This window comes from Lytechinus pictus, chromosome 10 (genome assembly GCF_037042905.1).
Source record: "Lytechinus pictus isolate F3 Inbred chromosome 10, Lp3.0, whole genome shotgun sequence".
Taxonomy (NCBI): Eukaryota; Metazoa; Echinodermata; class Echinoidea; order Temnopleuroida; family Toxopneustidae; genus Lytechinus; species Lytechinus pictus.
In genome coordinates, this window is record NC_087254.1 from 26,334,295 (window position 1) to 26,354,480 (window position 20,186).

A 20,186-nucleotide genomic window follows, 5' to 3' on the forward strand; every position below is an offset into this window, starting at 1 on the left:
TCATAAGCAGATTGCTTAAAAAAAATGACAATCCCAATTTTGTAACGATTCAACGTAAATCATAGGCTTACTAGATGGGATGAGATTGGAACTCCTACCTCCAAAACTCATTTTAAAATGTAGTTTATCATATGATTGAATTTTCACACCCGTAATTTTCTTTAGATATCCTTTGATATCTTACTGGGTCCTTTTCTAGGTGCCAAAATATGCCATATTTATTTGTTTGAAAAACAAATTGATATATGTCATTGTTTTCTGTTACTTAATGCAATGCTTTGCTTCCTTAAACGTTTTCTTTTCTTCAAAATAGTCTCATGCTGAAAGTCACATACCCAACCCCATCAAACATGTCAAACTGAATTAAATATAACTGTCTTGCGAAACCAAGCGATACTTAATAAAGTCACTGATGATATAACGCCATTATTTTCCATCCGATTTGATGATTTCGTTAGTACACTTGTCTGATTTCCTATTTTAAACCAACCTGTCATTGTGATGGAGTCGATCGTTTTAAAATTTTATTCAGAACTTCGTTATTCAATCCCACTTCATTGAGTACTTTACTTGTTAGAAGTCGATAAAATTCATATGTACACATACATGTATATCCCACATTTTCATAGTTTAACCATTACTTGCATTATGAATGTACATATACACACAGAACACTCAGACATCAAGTGGAGATAAATCTTGTATCTTTTTTGGTTGATTTCCTCCTTTATTCCTGTAATATATTTGCATGGAAGGATGTGTATTGAACGTGTGCACAACTACTTTCACTTTAACCCAGTGTTTGCTATTTCTTAGTATCTCCTCTCTCCCTCTCCTACAAAGTACAAATAGTGGAAATTCCATTATTACAATTCATTCTTCTATATTCTTCTGAAATTCTGCTCTCTCTTCTCTCTGACTCATCATTGGTATATGTACATGTATAGTAGATTGTAATAGAGAAAATACTCTGATTGTTGTGGAATAAACATATCTAGTTTAGACATCAACTATAGTGAAGTCGTATCTTTTCTCTGTGCAGTCTAAAGTTCTTTTAATATATAACCCCAAAACATAACAATTCCCGAGTGGGCAGTGACACAGGAACAGGGACGTTCCCTATAATTTCTAGTAGTTAAAGTGGTTGGAAAATATAGATGGGGGGAGGGGGAGTGCATAAAAACGAGACTTGAGTCGTTTATAATAATAGAACACCCCTATAATTTAAATACATGTGTATAGCCATTAGTTGCCCATCCCATCGAAATACCCTCATACCGTCAATGATTACATAGAATGTGATCTGATGATCACCTCATTCATCGCCTTCATAATCGGTTTTATTATTTTGATGATGATGATTCGTACCACCCTTTACTTGCTCATGGGCAGTATGTTGTATTTATGAATTTAATTGTCTGTCAGTCTGTAGGACATACTCAGCGATTATCAAAATAAAGCCCTACGTGCTTCCTACCCATTTCATCTTAAAATAAATAAATTACAAACAAGTTATTTTTTTCCTTGAACAATGATACTTTTAATACTTCAACGCGCGTGGGTGTTTTTCTTATTTTTTAATACAAAATAAACCAAGGATAATATCTCGAAATGTGTTCTTAAAGTGATATGACAATTATTTTCATCAGCTAATCACTTTGTCGTATTTTGTTGTTTAAAAAGCATGCTATAAACAGACAATTTTAATCAGTTGTCATGGATATTTTTAATTAAAGTCGAACACTGAAAAGTGAAGAATTTTTTGGTTTCTTATTTTTAAATAGATATATATATATCCGATATTTTATTTCACCACACTCTTCACCTCCATCTGCTTTCTCTCTCGCTTTCTCTTGCTCACTCTTTCAATTTTACCGCCTAAAATCACTGAATATTGCTTTTATTTATGTTGTTAATATAATGATTTCAATCTTTCTTTCTTCCCCTTTTTCTATTTTTCTTCTTCCTCTTCGGCTGCTTTATCGCCTTCATATCTTTCCTGTCCTTTCTACCATTCATTATTATCATGTATCTGTTTATATTCCCTATTTAATCTTAATTTTCCTTCCCATCGTGTGTTAAATATTATTTCTTCTTATTTTTCCCTTCTTTAAGTAATCTCAAATTTGGACATGAACCAGGGACATGAAATGAACTCCAATATTCCAAACTGTGTGTCCTAGTACATAACAGGTTTATCGAAATAGGCGCACACATTTACAAGCTGCGATGTAATTGGAGTCGGGCTGGAATCTTCCCCAATTTCATGATTTCGCTCGCAGTGATTGGAAATCGCTAGGCGATCATCTCATTTCTCTTACTCTTAATACTTTTTTCCAATCTGTGCTGTATTAGAGAGCCGGGGATTCAGATATGTCAGGAGAAAAGACGAGAGAGAGAGAGAGAGAGAGAGGGGGAGGGGGATTAGATTATAGAAGATATGATATAGAGAGAATGGAGACTGCATGGGATAATTTATATATCACAGCATATTGGTTGTTAGTCATTGGCAATGGTGTATATATATATATATATATCAATAAATTGGTCTTATATTATATATTCTAAATAATGTCACGACAGTGCCTAATGACCTGTGTACCTGCCATGTTCCTCTTTCCATTTTCAGTTTTATTTGCACCACCCTTTTTCTCTCTCCCTCTTTCCTGTGCCTCCCTTTTCCCCTCTTATAATCTTTACTTAAAATTTATTATTATTATTGTTATCATTACAATTATCTAAATTACTTCCCATTTTTTGTTGTCGCTTATTCGCTTTATTTTGGTATTTTGTAGATTACTTCTTGGTGTGGACCTAACCCCTTTTGCAACAAACTCTTCTAAAGAGCCCATTTGTCAAAAGAGGTTACATCCATTTTTCATCAATTGTATTATTTTCTGTCTCAAATCCTATATATTTTTAGTCGCTCTGATGACACCAAAGAACATTTGAAATTCACTTTAAAACTCGAACAAAAGTAGCAAAGAAAAATCGATTTTTTTTTTTTTTTTTTTTTTTTTTTTTTTTTTTTTTAATTCAAGCGAGATTTGCTCCCAAAAGGGGTTAGGTCCACAAAGATATTTTTTGAAAAAATATATCGAAAAAAATAAAGACAGGTGGATTTCATTTATACACAATTTTATGTTCAAATGATAGGGTAGTACATCATGATAATTTAGTTTCTCCTAAGAGTGTTGCAATAAGTGAAAATAAAAAAATACATGTTTTTCTCGGAATGATCACAAGTGGACCAAACCCCTTTTGCAACCAAACTCTTCATACATATAATAGTTTTCTCTATATTTATGTGACACATAAAATTGAGATGAATATCGAGAATGTGGTCGAGATTCTTTTGGTGTCACATTTTATTTCTTAGCAGACAATAAGAAAAAATATACAAAACATCCTCAATGGATCGAATTCGATATGGAAAAATCGCGAGATGGAATGGAAAGGTTGAAAATTTCTTTATTCAATTGGCAGTATTTCTCTCTGCCTCCACCCTTCTACAGGTAACCGCAACATTCGTTAGAGATGATTTTAGGACTTTCTACTTTCTCTTTTCCAATAACGAATTGTACAGAAAATATCTGCTCTGGACGAATGGAATGACTGATGGATTATAATAAAAGTCTATTCAGATACTGCCCAGGGTAGTTTATGATACTAAATTACATGCATACAAACTACTAGTTACAACCAAAATAATAACACATGGACGTTTATTAGACATGGGATGTTACATTTATGTATCTACTACTTCTTCCGGCAGATATTACTCGTGTTTTTTCGTCTCCTATAATGCCTAGGTATTATGAGGGAAACGTTTTTGCGGGCCTGATGAGTTTCGAATAGTGTATAGTACTTTACAAAATTCACGAGCGAGTAGAATACGCAACTATCAAAAATGAAAAGAAATTATAATTTTGTAATTTGGTTTGTAATAAGTCAATTGGCCAGATGCAATAGGAAAATTTAAAGGATATTATGATGTTGAAAATATGATACAAAAATACAAATTTACCCCCTCCTTCCTTATTTGGTAGTTTAAAATGTTACGGCTAGTAAATACCGTGAGACACACTCCAAAGCCACTATAACCGTGATAAAAAAAAAAGTATATAGGCCTACTACTTCAGCTCTTGTTTATCAGAATACCATTTTGATTTTTGTTCAAACAAGAAGCTATACACTGAAAAATAAACATGGTCATGTAGTCATTATGCTGTCAAAATACAGCAAGAATGTAGATTGAAGAAACGTGATATCGTATATTTTGACAGCGAGTTTTTAGCTAAAATATTAGTACTCAAAGACAAGCTATGATATCATGTGGGTTTTAGCTGGAAAAACAATATCAATTCTATTTTAGATGGAGCTTCGCCACATTATTGATTTTGCATTTCGATCTTGAGTTCTGTTTCATGTTGAATTTGGATATTTTGATATCCACGAGTACACCTCACGATATGCAACTTGACGTGCGTGTGAGAGGGTATGTGGGTGATATGAGGTGTGTGAGGGTTCTTCAGGGGGTGCATGGGGTGGGTATGTGCATGGTTTTTTTTGGGGGGGGGTGGTGAGGGAGATGGTGGAATTTAGTGAGTAAGTGATCTAGTGAGACGGTGAGGGAGAAAGGAAGCGACAATGTTAAGGAGAATCAGAGAGAAGCACACACTCTTTTACATTTGACAACCGGGGACTCACTTATCATTAATCACCAAAATGGGGACGTGCGTCTCCATGCAGTCTCCAAAGATCCATGCAGTCTCATATACTAAAAAGATTAAATTTATTGTATTAAAGTCCATGTTTTAAATCATTTTAACCATACTCAATTTCAGAAAAAATTGTTAACATACTTATATTTTCCTTGTTCCTACCGCCCTATATATATATACACACACACACGCACACACATACACCTACCCACACATCCTGATTTTGATCGGCCGAACGGAAAACTTATATTGCAGATCAATAGTTTACGATACATGTATATAAAATGGTTTGACTTAGATGAGGAATTGATTTACATGGTTATCTGGAAGGTTAATGGGACAAGTGTAAGAATATGTCTCCCAGGAAAGTCCTCAAAACTCTCACACCCACCCCACACACACACATAAATATGGGGTTCTTATTAACTAACGCCGAAAAGATTCTTCGATTCATTAAAATGCTTCGATTTACGCAAGAGACTTGATTGACGCAAATTATTAAAAGGGGAAATTGTTATTTAACTGCACACCTTCAAAAACATTCATGAAAAATAGTATTCATCATACAGTCATAAGCGGAACAAGCTATGTGATTTCTTCTGTGTGTGTGTGATTGAATAGGTCTCAAGTGCAACACTTCAGTTGTTTATGCATTTGATTCTTATCTTTTCTATTTTCTTATCTCAGTCAATAATCCAACTGCGATGGTTGCAATGAATTAATAAATCAATAAAGTCTCGTGATGTTTCCAATTTCTCTAAGTGTTTATGAGGAGTTGCATCAAGAAAGAGAAGTGCAATTCTGTTAGACAAAGTCAATCACAATTTTTATATCATTTTTTCTATAGAATTACTTTCAACGAAAGTGAAACTCCCTGAGTAAGCAGGACAGAGAGAAAGATAAATAGAGAGAGAGAGAGAGAGAGAGTGGGGGGGGGTGGGGTTAGAGTTCATCGTACAACATGATAAGGATTAGTCCTGATATTACCAATAATTTTACCCATAATGATGAGTTTCATTTCCATTGTGTCTGGACATGCTTGGATACCAGAGTAAAGAATGTCAGGTTTCACTATGATTAGTTCCTTGTTCGTGTTATCCTTAAAAATAAAAAGCCCTCAGAATGTGGCTAAGATAACGGATGAATTTCTTAGACTTTTCTAGCCATTCTCTGAATAAAGATCTTTGAGTAATAAATGGTTACCCTCGTGTAATTAATGGTTATCTCGGGGCATCATTCGTTATCCATGCACTCTAAACATAACCTGTCAATTCCATTGCTGAAGCAGGGAATGTTCGAAGATGCCCTTTTATCAAAACGCCCACGTTTAAATAGAGAGCCAGAATATTTCACCGTAAAAGGTCTAAAATTTGTCCTCTATTTCTTCTGAAATAGAAGGAGATGAAATTACATAGCTTCACAGACGAACACACAATTTTCAATATTTTGTTTCTTCCCACTTGTTTAAAAAAGGACATCTGCACATTCATGGCCCCTCATCATTTTGTTTTCACTATTTTATATTCCGTCAGGAGGGACTCCCACTACCCCCCTTCCTCACCTCAGGTGCACTAGCATGACTAGTGTGAGTGGGGACAGTATTCCACTTCCTTCCATTAGGAAACCGCTTTTATTTCCATCCCGACAACAACAAATTTAGTCTGGTACCAATGAAGGTATTGTACATCAATCTCATACCAGAAAGCTGTTTATCAAACTAGCTGAAAGCATTCCTAATAGTATTATCCGTATCACGGGTAAAAACGCGCCTTCAGTCTGCAAGGAACATTACACTGATCGTATCAATACATTTGGGGACATTGCACATTCGATAATGTGTCGCCATTGCTTTTGAAATGACACACTTTTTTCCAACGCCTGTGCATGGACGTCGAAACTACGTTGACACTTTGGCGAAATGACTATTCCATATCAATTACAAGAAACAATCAATCTTTAGGATGAAAATAATTTAAAAATAAGTGAACAGTATCAGTGGACTATCATATGAAATGGTCCTCCAGGGGGAGAATGTGCATCCATACTCCGCGGGATAAATCATAAAGACTGTGTGATTGCCAAGTTTGACAGTATTTCAGTTGAAGTATTTATTTCAGTTCTTAAAAAATGAGACGATAAGAACAAAACTAATTACAGTCGAGAAAATCGAGAAAAATTAAAACACATCCACAAAACAGACTTAAATAATGATGAAATTGACAAAATATATAATATACTGGTCATCAGAATTGCATTTTAGCGTATGGTATGGACAGAGTGGATTAAACAGGTATATACATTACAGAAAAAATAATCAATACTTATAAGTAGGAGTGAAAATAACTGGTTGAACCAACTGCGCATGCGTCAACTTTAAGGTTTCATCGGTCGTCTTCAGGAAGTTTTCGCTCGGCGACGTACGGAGGATTCATTAAATCTATTGAATATACCCATCAAATGAAGAAGAACAACATGGAGGTCTTCGTCCAAAATAGGTAGACATTACCACCTCGTCCTAAAATGAAACAAAAATGTTATCTTTTATCACAATCGACTTCGTCTTTGAAGCTGAAAATAACAATGCAAATATGTCGTTTGTCCAGAGTCAAAGACTAAGCTGTTGTTTGGATTCACCAATTTTCGACAAAGACTTAATTCTTGGGGGTGTTATGAAGGACATTTTACGATACATTTTCTCTGTTCGTGAAACGTCGATGTCCGAAAACTCTCTATTACCAAAGATTTTGGGTTCACTTGAGCAAAAATAAAGTCAAAGCGAGTGCGTCCTCGTCCTAAGAATCGAGAAGATTTATTCGCAGGACGGGGACACTGTAGCACCTGATGGCAGAGACAGTCCACTAGAACTGAAACACCCGCCGTCCGAAGTGAAATGGCAGTCGGGCCAACGAAACCTCCACTTGACCAATTATTAAATATTCATGGCAATGAGTCATATTTTTTAAAAACAAGACAAAGCCTAAAAGTACATGACTTGAAATCTTCCGGTCGCCAGTCATAGACTGTTTGATGCTCGTTTTCATGGGACTTTATCAGCAATTAACTATTTTCATATTCTCCCTCTTTTTTTAGAATGACTTCAAAGGCAAATGTCTGCTGTATAGCTACGTGTCTGATGTAAGGGTTGGAGAAGACCCTACATACATTGTAAGGTGGACAGGTCTAGCGAACTGTCGCTTTATCACCATAGTACAGGTAAGACACGTGAAGGCGGGGTGGGACATTAGCGAGTTTTCACACTGGGACGCATAACGAATTCAAGAATGCAGTTAATGTATTGAAAATGCCCATCAAATGACAATGAACAGCTGGGAGGTCTTTTTCGAAAATTGGTGAACCGGAACAGCAGTTCGCCCTCAGTATTGAAGCTGACGAAAACTTGCAAATATATCGTTTGTCCAGGACGAAACTGCTACTTTGATTAACGAATTTTTGATCAAGACTTTTTGGTTGTAATTGTCATAATTGACAGTACATTTTCTATGCTCTTGAAAGCGTTCTCTGTCGCCATGAGAAAACCCCCTAATTTAAGACTAAACGCGTACAACCAATCTGGCAGTAACTCGTTAGAACGCGTTTTTTATTTTTTTATATACATATAAACTGACGATGGGTATCGATCATATAACAGGGTATGAAGAGGGTGTCTTAAAAATTATGTCAGGAGTTTAATACTCTTAACAATTTCTCCAAGAATGAAATTGACGAGATATGTATGTTCTTTGAGTGCTCACTTGTTGACGTTATTCTGTATGTGCAGTGTGCATTAAAGTCGAAATTATTTTAGGGAACGAGTAAATTATATTCATACTGGCGATCTTACCGTCAATCCTAAAACACGGTACCTCACGAGGGTATCATCGACAATAAGTGTAGTTTGGGTGTTTGGAAATCCTAATCATATAAAACAAAAAAAATGTAGTAAAATGCTCATGTATATGAATTTTTCATTCATAAATTAAGAAATCTAGACCTTGAACAGATAATTTATAACGTTGCGTAATTAATTGTGCACTTGAACACATTTGACTTTGCTCAACTTAATTACTACAAAACACACAACTTCTTCACACTGATGATAATCTCATAGTGAAAATATCCGTTTGCACCAAAATGCCCTTTTTGGCATATAATAGCCCCTTTTTGGCTTTGGCACCCCCCCAAAAAAAAAAAAACGTTCCGTCGCCCCATTATTATTATTATTATTATTATGATTATAATTATTATCATTACTATAATTATTATTATCATTATAATCATTATTATCTATTTTCTCTCTCTCTCTCATATCCTATTCTCACATAGGTTGCAGCAGTTATTTTTGCCATCATCAACATTGGAATACAGGGTTATTATATCATAAAGAGCAAAACACATGGAACGTGAGTTACTTCTTTTAGTTTCATTTTTTTTTTGCCATCACAAACATTTTGCATAGTTTTCGGTACTGTGTTTAGCCAGTATCGCCAGCAAAGCTTGTTGCTCAGAATGCTTGAGTTCATGTATTCAATGTGACTTGTTATTTGATTTCATATTCAAATGATTTTATTGATATAAATTTCAACGCAAAAATAAAACAATGAACTTATGTTGATTCGAATGAGACACGCCTTGTTCGTAGCCCAGTTGGCAGGGACCTGAGAAGCGGGGGTGCTGGGGGTGCTGAAGCACCCCCAGAAATTATCCTGGGGGTGCTGCGTGTATTATTTTCCATAGGCAGCACCCCCACGAAATTAGGTTCCCCCTGTATTTTTTTAATATGTTATAATGTACATAATTATCACATCAGACAATCGCAAATCATTTATATAGTCTTTCACATATTCCAATAACATCCCTCCAATATAACGCGACTCAATCAAGCTCCAGCGGGGCAGCCACTCCGATACAGACGTAGTCGCGCGCAATACGTGATACACACTGGGGTGGTTGAAACTTCCAGGTTTCGAATCAAGTGAGCGCGCGCCCGACCGCCCGTGTATTGTATACAAAAATTACAAGTAATAGAAATCAAATTTCACAGTATTTTTCGCCCTGCCCCATGGCCCTACGGGCTGGAAAGCGGGGGTGTTCGGGGTGAAGCAACCCCAAAATTTGGGGGTGCTGCGTGTGTTATTTTCCATATATATAGGCAGCGCACCTCCTGGAAATCTAGTGGTAGGTATGATAAATGACAGAAATGTAATGAAAATGAACGACGTTGTGTAGAACCCCCCCCCCCATTTCAGAATTTTCTGACACATTACTTGAAATAGTATTTTAATTCACCCTCTTTCAGATCGGAATATCAAATGTTTTCTGCTCGCGCTTCGCGCTCGCATTATTGATTTTTATCATAAAAAATGTATTTAGAATGCCCAGATACTATATAGGTCTAACTCTAAACACGCGCACGCATGTTTTATTCAGATACGCAGCTTCACCAGCTTGATTGGGGGGGGGGGTACTCCGGGTTGAAAATATTTATATCAAATACATTTTATCAAAATAAATAAATTTTATCAAAATCTGATAACGATTAGTTAAGTTATTTAATTCTAAAGTTTAGCAATATTTTATGAAAATGGTGATATGCATGTCGTCATGAATATTTGATAGGTGGGCTGATGCTGTCACATCCCCACTATCCTAGCTGTTCCTTGTGGAATCAACATTGTTTCATTTTTTTCATACCAGAATGAATGATATGTCTCCCTTATAATGAAATAAGTTGCAGCAAAGAATATCTAATGGACTAAATCAGTTGTCAATTCAACTGTTTTGGTTCTTGAAAGGAAAATATTGAATAAACCTAATTTTATATAATAAAATACAAAAGAACAAGTGGGGAATAATGCTAATCTTTAAAATGCAATAACTGTGATTCCTTGTCTGATTTTGATCAAATCTTTATTCTTATGTTCGTCTGAGTTTTCTTTATCTGTTCAAACCATTTTACATTCAGTGTGGAGTTTCAGATCAGAATTTCAAAAATTTTCTGCTCGCGCTTCGCGATCACATTATTAATTTAAGAATATATCCAATTACCCATCATTTTCTTGATTTACAAAACATGAATGGAAAGTCCCGTTTTCAGGTCTGAAATCTCAATTTTGTTTCCGCTCGCGCTTTGCGCTCGCATCAATTGTATAGTTATATACCTATCCTGCTCATGATTAGAAAAGTGCATAAGATGTCTCGTTTTTAGGTTTGAAATGTCATTTTTATTTCCGCTCGCGCTTCGCGCTTGCATCAATTGTATAGTTTTATACCTTTACTCATCATGATTAGAAAAGTACTTAGAATCTCTCGTTTTTTGGTCTGAAATCTCAATTTTGTTTCCGCTCGCGCTTCGCGCTCGCATCAATTGTAAATATACCTATCCTGCTCATAATTAAAAAACGTGCTTAGAATGTCCAGTATTTAGGTCGGAATGTCAAATTTTTCAGCTCGCACTTCCCGCTCGCATTATTTGATTGTTGATATATGTATCGTCTTCATGGGTAACTGCAAAACAGTCCTTATAACACGTCCCTTTCGATCAGGCCAGAGCGTATATAAAAAAAATATCTGCTCGCGCTCACAATTATTATTTGTTACATACGCATCTTGGACCACAAACATTGCTCAAAATGTTCAATTTTCAGGACAAAATACATGAAATTTCCACAAAAAATAGCTCGCGCTTCGCGCTCGAATTATCTTATTATATATTTATGTTCTTTTATAAGAAGAAAGCCAAGAAGTGACTGTCATATATATGTATATTTATATATATATATATATATATATATATATATATATATATATATATATATATATGTGTGTGTGTGTGTGTGTGTGTGTGTGTGGTATGTGTGTGTGTGTAATTATGTTAAACTCAATTGTGTCTGCCCCCCCCCACCTCTGAGGAGAGATTTCAGCACCCCCACTGAAAAAATCGTTCCCAGGTCCCTGCCAGTTGGTCGCAAGGTTGCGTGTGACTGTAAACAAAAGATAAGGAAACGGGCCAAATATTGCACCAGTTCCTTAAATGAGGAAATACACATTCTTTACTATCACTTGTAATAACTATATCATATAACAAAAAAAAAACCTGTTTGAAGCGAGGTAGATAGTTATGCTACATTATGGAAGAGAGTTAGATACTTCTGACCGGGACTTCTGATATAAAAGCAAATGTGGTTGGAAATAATAGACGTGATATAGGATGTATAATATCACTTGAAACACAAAATCAATGAAGTCCTACCTTTTCTAGACCAAAAATATTAAGATGCATTTGATTTTTTTTTTCGTTACACAGTAGCAAAATCCCCTTGCTATTTACTGGTCTCTACACCGTCACGTGGACCTTTATACTGGTATCATCTTGTATATTATCTGTGGGATTCAGCGAGTACTGTGGGTCATGGCTAAAAGCTTTTGAAGAAGCAGGGTAAGTCTTAGTTGAGTTCACAATCATTTCTGCTATTATTGTACGCCGACGTATTATGTATAATTTTTTTTAAAAACAAAGGTTGCTCTTCTGGAACAAGAGATTGTGAAACATGTTTTTGGGGCTTAGCATGTTGAATAAGCGCGAGACTGAAGAACGGAGAAAGAAGCGCTTTTGTTTCCACTTTTTAAATTATGTTAGGTTACACCCCTACCCCCTCACAAATACTACTGACTCCCCGTGGAGTTGATACCGCGATCGTCTTTTTTTGCTGTCACGGACGTTGATTATGGCACTTTTCAGGATGATTTCGTGCTCGTCGGATTTATAGTAAACGAAAGCTTACTAAAAAATAACTCTTAGCAATATCTTTCTTAAGAGTACTTTACACACGAGACCTCCAAAAGTGGTTGGTTCATGCACTGGCGTATAGATTGGAGGGGGACATGAGAAATGCAAAATAAAGGAAGAAGAGGAAATTATGATATTTTCTACAAATTCTACAAAAATATATAACAATATTAGATTTCTATATCTTCGCATCATGTCATGTAGTGGTCATTTGGCCTTTAGATTGGTCCCTGATCTCAATCTATTTCAATCTAAGAAGTTCAACAAACAAACCTTGTATTAAGTACTCGAATGTGCATAAGTGGCTATGGAAAGTGGTAAGCTCAAGTTACTCCCTTGATTCGCTTCCACTCTTCATCATTCCCACTGTCAATCCCTACTACACCTAAAGTGACATTCATAACATGTACATCCTGGAATGCAAATGAAGGAAGCGATGACATCACCCACTCACTATTGTTTTTGTATTCATTAGTTTGATATATTAAATATTTTATTTTTTCTGCATTGACGTGTGAAAGAAAGTTTTATTCTTCCCTCAACATAAGGAACTACCATAACGTCATTCAAAGATAGGGGTCCGATTGTACAAATGTATATATCGTATGATTCAAATAATAAAAAATAGAAAAGAAATAGTGAGTGTGTGACACCACCGACTCTCTCATTTGCATATCAATGAGTTTTGCATATAATTGTTGTTTTTTGAAAAATAAGCGAAACTTTGAATGCCATTACGTTCATATTTTACATCTGATTTTGATGAAATTTCCAGCTTTGTGCTTGTTTGCTTTTCTCTATTGATTCAAATCAGATTATATTTCTCTGGGATTGACGGAATATCCATATTCCTGAGATGCAACACAATCATTTTCAGCGGCGCTTGTTTTAATGTATACATACTATATTAAAGGACAAGTCCACCCCAACAAAACGTTGATTCGAAAAAAAAAATCCAGCAAGCATAACACTGAAAAATTCATCAAAATCGGATGTAAAATAAGAAAGTTATGGCAGAAAAGTATTCGGAAGAAATTGTTTAATTGCTGGGAAATTAGCAAAATAAGCATGGCATTCCAGGGGTCTTTTTCCAATCAATAATAATATACTACATGTGCTTATCAGATTCTGTGATCCAAAAGAGTTGAAGGACATGTCCACCGCAACAAAAATTTGATTTGAAAAAAAATTCAACAAGCATAAGAAAATCAAAATCGGATGTAAAATGAGAAAATAATGACATTTTAAAGTTTCGCTTAATTTCACACAACAGTTATATGCACATCCTAGCTGGTATGCAAATGAGGAGACTATGACGTCATCCACTCACTATTTCTTTTGTATTTTATTATATGAAATATGAAATATTCTAATTTTCTCCTCATTGTCAAGTGATACAACGATTAATTCCTCCCTGAACATGTGGAATTATCATTGTTTAATACTATATGGTTCAGTCAAGTTGGTCCTTATTGTCAAATCTATAAAAAATGAAATATTGCGTATTTCAAATAATAAAATACAAAAGAAATAGTGAGTGATGGACATCATCAACTGACTCACCTAGTTGTGCATATCACTAATTTGTGAAAAATAAGCAGAACTTTAAAATTTCATAACTTTCTTATTTTACATCCGATTTTGATGAAATTTTCAGCACTATGCAAGTTTGATTTTTCTCTATTTATTCAAGTCAGCATTTTTCTGGGGTGGACTTGACCTTTAACCAATTAAAAAAAACATACAATAATCGCAGTGTACTGCGGAATCATATGATAATAATAATAATAGTAAGATGCTATATATCGCTTAATACATGGTGTTTCTAGACTACAAAACGATTAAGTAACACATATTGATATAATTGACAATTTAATAAACAAGAAAGGAATTGTACTGTTTAAACTATTATCGTATTACAAATTACAAGTTAGGTAAACCAGCCTACTTAAGTTGGAAATACAAAATAATGATAATAATAAAAGCAATGACGTTTACTTATCCAACAGCTGAAGACATAATGAATTATTGATAAAATAATAACTGATGAATTAAATTTCTCTGTGCCCCCCCCCCTCTCTCTCTCTCTCTGCTTCCATGTCATCTTATGTCCAATAGGGAACCATTTTTGGATCATTGCAGATATGTTCAAAGAATTCAGTGGCACGACGGTTCGAAAGGTGACAGGTTTTACAGCGTGCTTACAACTGCACAGGTATATCCATTCATTGTTATTATTGCATGAATATTCATTGATGTATTTCTTATATCAAGAATTTTTACTATTTCATCGTAGTTGAATTCGGTTACCTGGTTATCTCTTCATGAATACGGGTGTTTCACCAGCATGTATACTCGGTACACCTTATTTGATAAAGATTAACCCTCGGTTATCTCCTGGCCATTGTGTTAGTGATATTTGACATCTACTGCTAGAATAATAGAGATTGCTGCACGGAATAATCATAACTTACGATTTTACGATAGAGGGTAACAAGCGAGAGAAAAATGAAGAAGTATCGAGAACAATGCAGTTGTTGTATTTTGCAAAGTGGAGTGGATGAGAGTGCGGGGGGGCAGCAAGGCAAGCCCAATTGCGCCCCATAACGAGTGAGTTTTCACAATTGCGACGGCAACGGATTCTACAGCATAGAAAATCATTGGAAAATACCCGTCAAATCACAGCTGAGAGATCTGTGTAAAAAAAAAATGATGAACCGGGACAGCTGATTCGTCGTAGGATTCTGAGCTGATGAAAAATTGCAAATGTGTCGTTTGACCAGAGTCCAGGACGAAACAGCTGTTATGATTCTATTCATCGACTTTTCGACAAAAACTTCTTTGTCATGAAGGGCTTTCGACAATAGATTCTCAACGTTCTATAAAAAGTATGCGTAGTAGATGCGAAAACCATATGTTGGCTCAATCGACACAGACACTGTGTCGGTTCCTGACATTTGTTTTCTTTTGTCATCTTGTCATTACTGTTAAAATTCAGTTTGTGATTATTATAAAACTTGGTGCTTGTTTTATGGATCATAATCTTTTGCGTTTTATCATTATATTAAATACTTAATTGTTCTTTCTCTATTTTTTAATGTTTCAGACAGCAGCCTGGATATCGTTTGGTGTATGGATGCTTTTACCTTTGGTGGCTTGGGCTGGGGTACGTTTCGTCACGAATCGGCGTCATCCCGATCAAGCCTCGGACGTGCCCACGTGATCCCAAAAGCGTCAACCAATCAACTTCAAGTGTCTACTGTGAATAGCTACCGTCCTCTTTGTAAAATTAATCAAGGACGTTATTTTGTTTCATTTTCTCCGCGAAAAGATGGATTACGCGCATTTATATTTTAGATTTAGATTTATTTATTTATTTCTATTCAAGCAAAAGATATAATCCAAGTACACTGTAAACAGTGTAAATACATGTTCAAAATAATACATACAGTTCTATATTAAACATTTCATAACAAATATTGAAGATAAAATTATCTAGAATGAAATGTTAACAAGAGAGTGTTTTCCTTTCAATCAGTGAGGTCCAATTGAATTCACTCATAATACACGAACAAAACAATATTTCGAAGTATTTTGAAGGAAATTCTGGATTTGTAGAATACAAACAAAATAAAGAAGTTGGCACCTTTCGGGTTTCTCTTGTACTTTATTATTTTCTCTTGGTATACCACTTATGATGGCAACAATCTTATCACTACTTAAAGGGGAATCTAACCCAAATAAAAAAGTTGTTTGGAAAAGGAAAATCAGACAAATTGATCCGTGAAAGTCTGAACAATATCGGACAACCAATAAGGAAGTTATGAATTTTTAAAATGTGTAAAAATAGGCATTCAATATGGAGATTTCGAATTGGCTGCATTTCCGATGTCATAGTAATGTAAGGCAAGGACTATTCTTCCACTTACTCCAATATATAACATGTCATTTTTTTTCAACAGTTTTATTTCAAATTATATTGTTCTTTCATAAGGGCATAAAACAATAAACTACCTGGGTTATGTTTTGATTATTGCCCCAGGAGAATAGGTACTTGAGAGAAAACTACAAGGTCCTGATAAGTACATGGCCTATGGGAAAATTTTCCTTGCATCTTGATTTAATTCATTTACCCTGTTGCCAATTTGAAATTTACATAGTCTTATGGATCTCAATTTTAAAGCAGCCACAATATTCTTATTGCTTGACCTATTTCTTTCAAATTTTCAACATTCTGTCTTTTTTTACTCTCTTTTCCAAAACAACATTTTATGACCAAGGTTGGATTCCCCTTTAATGTTTTCTTTCCTTTTTATTGCGTGCAAAATGATTTCTCTCCCTGATATATATCATTTTTATTTGTTACATTTCATTCATTTTCTAGAAATTATTCTTGGGTACCTGTTCTGAGAGTATTCAATCCATGTTATATAAAATTTGAGCGTTTCACGAATCTTCGCTGAATGAAGTAATTTTTTCTGACTTCTGATTTTCATTACAGAACGAGCATGCGATCTTAAACACATAGAAGTAATGCCGGGAAAAAAAATATAATTTCTTCCTATTAAAGCCTCCTCTGTAATTATTTGTTTCATTGTCCGTAAAATAATACAAATGGTTTTTCGCAAACGTAATTCATAGGTTGATTTGTCTGAGACATCCTTAATGGAATGTAAATACATTGTTGATTCTCATTTTCAAAATTGAACTACACAGTAAAAACGCTGTTTACTATATGAACCTTACATTATTTGTTTAACCGTTTAAACAATCATGTTTAATTTATTGAAAATTAGATATTGAAAATTAAACTATGTTGCTTAAGAATTAAACAGTTGTTTAAACTGTTTAAACAATGACTGTAAGGTTCATATAGTAAACAGCGTTGTATAATTTATTTTCTACTGTGTACTATAGGGCCTCATTCCTATATGACTATTTGCTACATTGTTGACCAATTATTTGACTTTTGTAAAGTCATTATAAAGTACGTGTTTAGATTTACGAGATTGCTTAATCTCCTTATAAATTTGTATATTTGGTTTTTATAAAAGGAAATATATATATATACATATACAAATGTTTGTTTTAACTGAATTTGATCTAGGGAAAAAAAAGTGACACCTCATACCGCGGCTAGCGGCTACGCGTGTGTGTGCAAATCCTAAATACTAAATGATTAATTGTGTTTAATGATAAAAGGATTTCATTTCAAATCTCCAGAACTTGGCCTGTGATGCGCTGTAGTGATTTTCAAATTGGCATTGATGTTTCTACCACACATTTTTGCAATATAAAGTTCGAGAAATACTATTATTTCAATTTAAGTTCAGAGTAATGCAAACAAACATTGCAATCAGAATTATGCTTTCCTTCTTTAAGGTGGGAGTGAAGTCCAACTCGGCTCCAGGTCGCAGCCGACAATAAATGATGTCATAGCGATTTGGAATTTGTGACTGTTTGTGGCAGAACTTTTTTTTTCAATACCAGAAATAAAATTTAAAACTGTATGCTACAGAGGAAGAAAAATCGACAAAAGGAAAAGAGTTTAAATAAAAAAAACTTTAAAGCCACGCGCGTGCACAGTGTAATGTAATGAATGCTTTGTTAATTAAATTGTCCGTTGTATCTACATGTATATATAATCTGTAGTATTGACATCTGCTTGGTATTTGAAATGTAATTATTTGTATAAATTTATAAAATATGGACGATTGTTATACCTATTCTTGATTCTTTCTGTTATTTGTCAGTTTGAACAAACATACTCCTTTATATTTCCTTAACCATGAAGGCTATAGTCCAACTCCAAACATTAAAAGGTATCAAAGGGGGATCCCGTGCCCGAAAATATTTGTTAAGAACTTCATTTAAAATTTTGAATTCCACCTTCCTCCCTACCTCGAGTGGTGTACCTGGCAAACATTGTTAGGAGTAACAAATTAAAGTGTTCTGATTGACAAAGAAAAAACAAAAAACAACAGCAAAAACAGTCTACCCTTTGAGCCAAACAGCACCACCCCCCCCCCCCCCCACCGAGAGAGAGAAGGGACGAAAGGAATGGAAAAAGGGGAGACAGAGGAAAATAAATAAAGGGGAAAGAAAAAGAAGGGGGAAATAAGAAAAAGGCAAAGAAAGGAATGGGAGAGGGGAAAAGAAAATGAAATGGGAAGAGAGAAAATAAGAAGTAAATAGAAAAGGAAGGGAAGGGGAAGCGAGACGAGAGAAAGAGGAAAAAAATAAGGGAAAGGGGAATGAAAAGAAGGAACGAAATAGAGAAAAAAAGAGAGAGAAGTGAAAGTCAGGGAGAAAAGAGACGGGGAAATAGAAGTGGAAGGGAAATGACAAGGAAAATTGGGAAAAGACAAATGAAGACTGAAGAAATAATAGTTCATGGTGACAAAAAGTGCTTAAAATTTCAAATTTTTTGAAGATCAACTTTTTTTTAGCTCGCAAAACTGTTTACGTAGATATTCATCCCGTTCGTGGTCACTAAATGGGCATCACTTGGCCATTTTTTACGTTGGAATCAACATTTTATACAACACAAACCTTGAACATCTTTGAATTAATAACATGTGTCTTCAAAAACAGAGAAAGAATTATTGCAAACGCACTTTTTAAAAACATCCCATATCATATCCGTAATTGTATAACCTTAAACATTAAATTCCTTTAATTACCTTTGTTTCACTGTATAATAGAGACCGTGATCTTTCCGGGGGGGGGGGGTAAGCTGAATTTATAAATGCCTATATATATTTTCTGAAGTTTCTCTTCGTCTTTTGTTTACTTTCTTTTCTTCCTCTCTCTCTCTGTATGTATTTGTGTGTCTCTCTTTTTTAAAATTTACCACTCCCTACATCATGCCCCTGGAAAACCATTTGCCCGCATAATTGGTGCGGCTTTCTAACCGTCTTGTGTCTTTGGACTTTTGTCTTTTATTTTTCTATAGAATATATCAATGCCCTTGCCAATGTCAAGAGTTTATTACATCATTTGTGTATGTCTAATGTTCTTTTGGTTTCTTTGCATGTATCTACATGTATATCTGGATTCATTTTGGATCTATCCAATCTAAAGTGCATAGTAGGAGTCCGGATATCAATATGCCATTTTTTGTTTTGTTTATTTTTTTAAGATAATAGTTTCATCATGTTTCCTTTAATTATCATGATTTCTTATCGAATCTTCCATCTTGATTTATTTAAATTGATTATGATATATTTTCTTTTCAGTAACTCTTCTGGAAATTTATGCTCCCGATATGCTTATGATATAATATGTGTCAGTTATGCGACCGCGTCCTGGGCTCTCTTTTCTAATATCTAATTCAATCTATAAAGTGTATTCTATTTACTGTTTCCTTATTGCTTTTTGTTCAATAAAGTGATGCAAAACAACATTGTGTCTTAATTATGACGGAAATAAAACAAACTTACCAGTCGTGGCAGTTGGAGGCGAAATAAATATCACGTAGGTACGAAATATTGCACATGAGAAAAAAAAGCATGTTCTTAACATTATAATTACTGTTATTCATGTTATAATTTCTATTGCTGTCATTAGTATTGACATAATTATTGCTATCAATATTATGATCATAATTATCATCTTAATTACCACTATATTTTAGATGTAGAAGTAGCAGTAGTAGTATTAGTAGTAGTAGTAGC

The 20,186-nt window shown here is 34.6% G+C and overlaps 1 protein-coding gene across 1 annotated transcript in view; it reads left to right on the plus strand.

Moving 5' to 3' along the window:
• LOC129270406 (transmembrane protein 179B-like) overlaps positions 1-18,236 on the plus strand; it is a 44,678-nt gene extending 26,442 nt beyond the window's left edge. Inside the window, exons 2-6 of the mRNA XM_054907795.2 lie at positions 7,815-7,937; positions 9,048-9,124; positions 12,028-12,159; positions 14,629-14,725; positions 15,617-18,236. Of these exons, the coding sequence (XP_054763770.2) occupies positions 7,815-7,937; positions 9,048-9,124; positions 12,028-12,159; positions 14,629-14,725; positions 15,617-15,733 (546 nt within the window). The 3' untranslated portion in view covers positions 15,734-18,236. The remainder of the gene's footprint in view (positions 1-7,814; positions 7,938-9,047; positions 9,125-12,027; positions 12,160-14,628; positions 14,726-15,616) is intronic.
• The last annotated feature ends 1,950 nt before the right edge of the window (positions 18,237-20,186 follow it).